Below are 8,170 nucleotides of genomic sequence, written 5' to 3'. Positions count from 1 at the left end.
TTTGGGAAGCCCTGTTTGCAGCAGCTAGGATGAAAAACCCGAGGATGAATACCATGTGTGACCTGGTTAGTTTCATACTTGAAGAGACTATAGAGTTAGAAAATTTTGCAATGGTAGCATGGGCAATATGGCAATGTCGCAACAAGCTTTGAAGCAAGGAAGATAACACCCTGATCCACAAAATCTATAAATCAGCCTTGACACTCCTAGCTGAGTTCTAGCAGAAGAAACCAAGGATAATGGGTCAGCGCCAATTAAGTCCAAATCACTAGAAGCCTCCTCCACTTGATTAAGAAAAGGTGAATTTCTATGGTGCAGTTTTTAGTAATTCGTATGAGGCAGGGGTGGGAGTTGTGATTTGGAATGAAAGGGGGGAGGTGAGGGCTTCCTTATCAGAGAAAATAGTGTTGCCATCGTCGGTGGAGGTACTTGAGATGCTGGCTGCTAGGAGAGTTGCCATCTTCGCCAATGAGCAGGGGTACAAGAATGTCTGCTTTGAGGGTGATGCTGAGGGGGGTGGTGAGAAGTATAAGGGAGGAAGATAACTCCAATGCTTTTGTGGGGCATTTAGTAAAAGACTTTAAGTCTATAGCTGGTTTGTTTCAAACTTATTCTATCTCTTATGTAAGATGGCAGGGTAATAGTGTAGCCCATGCTTTAACTAGGGAGGCTAAAATGTCTTTTCCTTTACGTATTTGGATGGAGGATGCTCCGCCAAATGTTTTGAATTTTGTATCCAAAGATTTGCCTGTTGAATAAATTATCCTTGGATTGGGGGAATTCAAAAAAAAAAAAAAAAAACTCAAGCCAACTTGATCCCTAAAAATTTAGTTTGGTTGGTTTTGAGTTATCATAGTTGGGTTAATGTGCCCGTTTGGATTTCACTGAATCACGCGTCCACGTTTTGCGCTTTCATGCTTTTTTTTTTTTTTTTTTTTTTTTTTTTCTTTTGCACGTGAACAGTAACCTCACATGGGTTTACTGTGCAGAGGACAAAAATCACTATTCACATACTATTCATCACTGTTCACGTACTAAAAAATATTAAAAATGAGTCCTACAGTACTATTCACACAATTAAAAATTTTTTTGCTACAGTACTTTCAGTTTTCAGTTTTCAGTTTTAGTAATAATAAGTTCAATTCAAACGGACCCAATATGGGTTAGGAATATCTCAATATTAGGAAGTTGGCTTGGTTAAGTTAAAAATACTCTAACCCAAAACTCATGCACACGCCTAGTTAAGGGATGAAATTGAATCAATCAATAGTTGATGGATATTACTATTGAAAAATGAAGGAAGAAATTGGCCAATTAAATGTACAGTACAGTAATGAAATTGAAAATTTCAAACCATAAAAAATGTTAAAGGTCCAAAATTGTAACTTCACCTTTTACCCCCTCGAAATGGAATCATTTTATTATAAGATATTATAACCTATAAATAGAAAGCAGATCTAGATTATAGACCCTTTATTGTGAGAAAAAAAAAAAAAAAATCCTTATGAATAGTTCGATATCTTTTGGAAAATATAATATGATCGTTGTATCTCCTTGCGTTGTAAACTTGTAATGGTTAAGGAATCAGAAGTGCATCTATTATAAGTCAAATGGTGGTGAGACTTAAATCGTTTGCAAATGTTCTTCAAAGACAGGCAAATTTCTATAAGGAAAAAACAAAAATTCTGGATGGTTGGTAGAGGGAGAAAAATCTTGACTCTTTCTTTAATTAGATGATTGTACTATATGCACAGTTATGAGTATCAATTAAGACATTATTATTTTTTTTAAAACCTTCTCAAATCTTCCCATGTGTGTGTTAAAAAATTCTTAATATTCTAAAAAAAATAAAAATAAAATAAAGACATTATTTTGACAGTTAGAAATTTTTTACCTAATCTTTTCCATATTTATCAATAAATTGTATTTTTTATACTATTGACGTACAACATATACATAACGTGTATAATATATATATATATATATATATATATGTATAAATCGTTTGACTTTCGATTGAACCATAATATTGTGAAACATAAGTTTTTGAAGTTTTATAATTTTACATGTCATTATTTTTAATATATATATATATATATATTAAATTTAAATTTTATTATATATTTAAACTTTAAATTATAATCTTGACAAAATATTTTCTTTAAATGATAAAATATGTATTTTTATATATAAATACAATAACAATAAATTCTCATTAATAACTATAATATTGAATCTCATATTTAGACAAAAAAAATGAAAAAATAAAAATAAAAATTGTATCATTTCAAACTTATTTTAGAAAATAAGGGTGTTAAGGTCACTTTATAAAAAGAAATAAATTCATGTGTAAATATATATATATATATATATTTTATGATTGGTCATTCGCTTCAGAGTTCAGACTTGGGTGGATTGTCGGCTACTAGTTTTTTTCAAATGAACCTCATCTGGCTTTAATCAAAGTTCTTGGAAGTTAGTGAGAAAGATAAGATCTAACACATGATTGTGGTAATTCGAGGCCGAAAGTTAACCCAAATGAGAATGAGAACGATTCTATTCCAAAACCTTTTTAAATTGGTGTTTAGTGGGTGCACGTGGGCTTGAACCTAGTTTAAATTTGGGGTAAAACTCAGTGTCTAGCTACACTGGTCGGTCACAATGATGACACGTGTTCATTTTTGCCACATATCATTATTTCAATAGATCCAATACACTAGATATACTGGATTCAATTTAAGTCCTTAAAAACAGACTCAAAATATCCATCACAATAGTGATACATGTTAATTTTTGCCACTTATTATCATTCCAATAAATCTAGTGCATTGGATGTACAGGACCTAAGACAAATCTTTTAAAAAATAGATTCAAAATGTAAGAAATGCACGAGTTCTTTTCTGCCCTTTATTATGATGTTTGAATCTATTATGGTGCTTAATGCCAAAATTTAGTTCACTTTTTGAATTTGCACTTGGGGAAGGATAACTTCCTGAACGGTGTAAGGGACCAAATTAGATTGCTTTCCAACTAAGAATACCCTTAACTTGAAGTGACATTTTTGTTGACCATAAAGCCATGAAATGAATGTGAAAGTTGAACTTTCTGTTGTTTTTGAATGCGGTCCAATTTGGTTTTACAATATCTTGAAAAGTTCTTGACTTTTAAATTCTAATCATACTTCCGTTGATGGACCAATAAAGAAACTACTGGTGGTCATTTAGATGCATTTCAAGCGTTAGTGTTTCCAGGGTTGTCCAAGTCAATTTTGTTCCACTCAACTTTTGAAAAAAAAAACATTTTCTATTCCCTCAGTTAATCTTCTTAGTCATATTGTGTTAAATAAGTCAATGAATCCCTTCTTACATGTATTCAACGGGGGAAAAATGATCCAAGTAAAAAGTGCTTCCAATTAGATCCAGATCGGTTTTGGTTTGTTGAATAAGGTGATAAGGATTGTGAAGTACACTAAATATTTTTTCCCCCTCTAATGAAAGTTCTTTATTAAATAGAAGCCAAGGGCTTTATATTTTAGTGAGCTAAATCATATCACAAGGTATTGTTGCAAAGAGGGTTACCTTTCATATTTTGTAAGTACTACTAAGAGCTTAGCTTGATCCAGTCACCAATATTCAAAATTCTTGGGTATGACGGACCTAGGGACTGTTTCACACTTCACATCCTATTTTGTCTCCCGCCTTCAAGCATCCTCTTGTCCTTACTAGCTCACTACTTTCCTAGATGGACCTCCACACTCACGAGCTATTAGAATTAACCCTCTTTGAGCTGATGCATCTTCCTCTTTTAAGTATTTTGCTTTTAAGTTTTTAAAACCTTCATCCACATTTTTATCTTCCTTGGTCCAAATCCTCCATCCTAGTTATGCTATTAGTGCCTTAACAAAATCTTCCATCTTCCTAAAAATCTAGACCTCCTGATGCTTTAGGTTTGTGCATTAATTCTCAAGCTTTATATTACAAAGCTCTCTTGTTTTCTTCCTTGCCCCACTAGAAGAAGTCCCTCATCATCCAGTGCATTTTATCATGGTAGCATTTGAAATTATTTAATTTATGCTAATAACTAGTCTAACATTATTTTTTAAAAATTTATTGAAGAAAGAAACAAATCAAGAATTAGTACACATAACACACATCAGACTAGCTGCATAACAGCAACTAAGTTCAAGACATAGAAGACCCAGACAAACCTAAGAACTGAAGAAGTTATTTCCCCAATTACATCACAACAATTAATTAAAAACCAAACTCCTAAGTCCTCCACAAAATTCAATAGGAGACCCAATGTTTAGTTTCAAACACTACAATATTGCCTCTTTAGATTTAACATTGCCATCGTAAACTCTTGCACATCTCTGTATCCAGACGTGATAAACTGTGGTAGACAAGACTAATTTTCATGGTACAACCCTTCCAAACTCTGAAATATAGAAACTTCTCCCTTTCAAATCTCATGCCAATAGCCTATTATCTTTCGAGCATAACAGCATCACATGAGTCCATATCCTTCTGGTAAAAAACGTCTAACATTTGGTGGTTGGAAAAGAACTTGGATGAACCAAGAAAATAATTAATCATGCAACATACCTCTCAATCAGTTTAAGTTCTTTAGTGACATCAACCATTGTTGGCCTTCTGTATGGATCTTCCTCTGTACATGTCAAGGCAAGGTCCAATACAGCTTGTAATTGTTGCTCTAAACTAGCACCTCCTTCCCCTGCCAAGATTGCAGGATCCACAATCTCATTTATGCCATAACCTTGAGCACAGTTATACATGTATTTTACTAAGCTAGAATCTTCATCAATTATCAATCGGATTGTATTATAAGAATCCTCCCCAGTTAAAAGTTCCATAAGAAGATCACCAAAATCATACACATCAAACTTCTCTGTTACCTTGCCTATTGCTTCAAACTCGGGGCCTTTGAACTTCGGATGCCAAAGGCCATTATAAGCTTCCACGTCAGTTTCACCTTCAGGGATTGTTACTGAAAAAAAGTTGGACAATTTGGGAACATCGTGTTCATCTAATAAGATACTGTGCATATGTATAGCCATGTGAATTACAGGTCTGGAGAACGCAGTACGGAGATAAGAAATTGCATGAGCTATCTGCCTGGCAATCTTTAGCCTACTTTCCCATGCCATGGGCTGATGTTGTCGAGTATCACTGCATATGTAGATTCGATCTGCAAGGAAACCATTCTTGGGAAATTCATACACTAAAATGAGAGATCGATTCTCAAGGCAACACCCTATGGGCTTTAACACATTATTGTGAGCGCACATCTGTGCAGAAATCACCAGATCATTGATGGCAAAATCAGCTAATGATTCAGAGTCAGGAAATAGCTTAATGAGAACAATTCGTCCTTCAAGAGAACCCTTGTACCGATGCATTCCCAGATAAGTAGAATGTTAGTTGTGGGTTGCTTGGCCGGGCTCTTGAGTAGAGAAGCTAAGGATGGGAATAGGCTTGCCATTGCAAGAGGCAATCAGCTTCTCCAGTAACTTGCTCCCATTCTCAAGAAAGTCTCTCTCTTTCCTTTCTTTCCTTAATCTCTCTAAAGAAATGATCTCTCAACCAACTCCGCATAGCTTGAACTTGCGCTACCCTCTAAACGGGACTTTTTAGAATACTGCTATAGAAGCTCAAGGGTCATTTATTTATTGGGGGTGACATGCTTACAATCGAAGCAAGTTCTGATAGGTTTCATCGAATGTAAAAGTGGAGCCTTCATTTTTCTTTCGGTTCCTTTATGGAATTTCAGTTGTAAGTGGAGCTTTCATCATTAAAAATTTTGCACTTCCATATTGGAAATTTATTAGTTTATTAGTGAGAAGAGCTTTTATCATTAGACACAGAGGATCAATGGTCATTTGTTGGGGTAACACGTTTAAAAGTGAAAGGTGGTCAAAACCAAGTGGAGCTTTTCTCAATAGCCTTTTTAGAAAACTCCTCACTCCACAGGAGGTTAATATCCATTCCTTTGGACAACGAATAGAAGTCTAGAATAGTGCATGGAGAAGCCACCGAATATGTTTCACATGACAAATATATTTTACTTACTCATAAACAAAAGAGGAGGAAGAACCTTCCCCATCTTCCTCATCATTGCAGCGAATAGAGGACATGGAATTAGTCCCTCTCTCCCCAACCTGGAAGTTACACATGCGTCTATGTCTCTGCTACGAATAGAATCATTCCAAGTCTGGTTTGTTATGTCAAGTGCCAGGTTTGGTTTTTGTTTTTATTTTTATTTTTCACTAAAAATAATTTCCTAATATTTATAATCTGATGAATGTGAATGGCTCAATCTACCTAGCCAACAAAGAAAAGGAGAGACCACGAGGAAGAAAATAAATCTACGACAGCAGAGGGAAAAACATACACACACACATATATATAAGTGGAAACTTAGCATTATTGTTGTTATGTTTCTATTAAGTCACATCAGTGGCTATGGATCTATTTAGTAATGTTGTTTAAGTGTTGTAAAAATATGTGTGAGTGAAAAAGTGTTGTGGAAATATGTGTTATATTGTTTAAACAACGAAAACTATTATTTAAATAACACAACCAAATAGGCTCTATATTATCCATCTATTTCCAATCATTTCTCTCTTATTTTTACTTTTTTTTAATATATTAATTTTGTACTTTATTGTTACATTTCCTTTAACCCTTCTCCATCATTTTTACTCTTTAATCTCTCTACTATTCTCAATCTTAATGTCGCTCTTTCTCTATCCATTCCTCTTCTTCTTCTTCTTCCTTATTTTATTTTATTTTTTAAATTCTTATCCCCATCCTATTACTATAAATATGTTATTTTATCTCTCATTTTATACATATTTTCTCATACAAAAAATGTTATTACTCTTTCTCTCTCATTTTTTTTTTATGTGGATATTTTATTTTTGTGTCTCTACTTTAGGTTGATGAATTTTTGTGTTATTTAGAACTTTACTTTGGGCAGATGCAATTTGGTTCTATGTTTTTAAGTTATTATCTTTTTTTTTCTTTAATTGTTAAATGTTATCCTATTGCATTGTAAAAATAGTATATAAGAATGTAATGTTATTATATTACATAGTATGGCTTTGATAATTTGGTGTTTATAATTCATGATTATATTGTTTAAGTGTGTTTAGATACTGCTTATTTTGCTAAAATTGAAAAATTATTGCTAAAAGTACTATAAAAGTTAGTTGAAATAGTATAGTAGAGTCAATGGATAGTGCCAAAAAGTGCAGTGGACTTAGGAATAGTAACAAAAATAAGCTAAATAGTGAAATGATTTTAATTTTTCATTTCAATCCAAACACACACTTTATTTTGAACTTTCCTCTTTTCATCTTATTTTCTATAAATTTGTTATTCCCTCTCACACTCTCTCTCTCTCTGATTTATATGTTTATTCTTTCTTGCAACTTTACTTTAAGTTGATGAATTATTGTATTTTTTTATGACACTATTTTGGGTTAATACGATTTGGTGGTGTGTTTTTTGAGTTCTAGATCACAAGTCTTCTCTCTCCCTCTTATAGCTTTTGTTTGATTTTTGTTTGACATAATACTTAGTTATTTTGGAAGTGGGAATTTGAATTTATATCAAAATACAATCTTGGCTATATATTTGAATGTACCTATCAACCATTTGAGTAATATGAAATGTACTTTTGTAATTAGTTTTGTTTATTATGACAATCTCCTTTTAAGAAAATGAGAAATTTGATATATTTGAAACTCAAATAGTTTAGTCGAAAAAAAAAAAAAAAAAAGGAAAAATGTAACCATAACATAATTCAGAAAAATATAAATTCCTAAAAAATGAATAATATCAATCATACACATTCAAAATAATAAAATGATATATTTGTAGAGATGGATAGATAAAAAATAATTTTAAAAATTGTTTAATTTATAGGGAAATCAAATTATTTTCCACAAAATTTAGAGAACAAATTATATATTATATCACAATAACAGAATAATTATTTATTCTCATGCATTGCGTAGATCTATGACTAGTCTATATATATATATATATATATATATATATGTATGTATATTCTCAACGGCCACATCATCCACCTATTTACAATCCTCTCTCTTATTTTTAAATCTTTTTTTTCCTTATTAGTTTCT

At 32.4% G+C, this 8,170-nt stretch overlaps 1 protein-coding gene across 1 annotated transcript; it reads right to left on the bottom strand.

The window, feature by feature from the left end:
* Nucleotides 1-4,591: 4,591 nt before the first annotated feature.
* Nucleotides 4,592-5,419, bottom strand: LOC115956151 (non-functional pseudokinase ZED1-like). Its single transcript, XM_031074611.1, has one exon. The coding sequence runs from the start codon at nt 5,417-5,419 to the stop codon at nt 4,592-4,594; it is 828 nt and encodes a 275-aa protein (XP_030930471.1).
* Nucleotides 5,420-8,170: the final 2,751 nt, after the last annotated feature.

The sequence above is a fragment of the Quercus lobata genome, chromosome 8 (assembly GCF_001633185.2).
Source record: "Quercus lobata isolate SW786 chromosome 8, ValleyOak3.0 Primary Assembly, whole genome shotgun sequence".
Taxonomy (NCBI): domain Eukaryota; kingdom Viridiplantae; phylum Streptophyta; class Magnoliopsida; order Fagales; family Fagaceae; genus Quercus; species Quercus lobata.
This window is presented reverse-complemented; position numbering and strand designations above follow the sequence as displayed.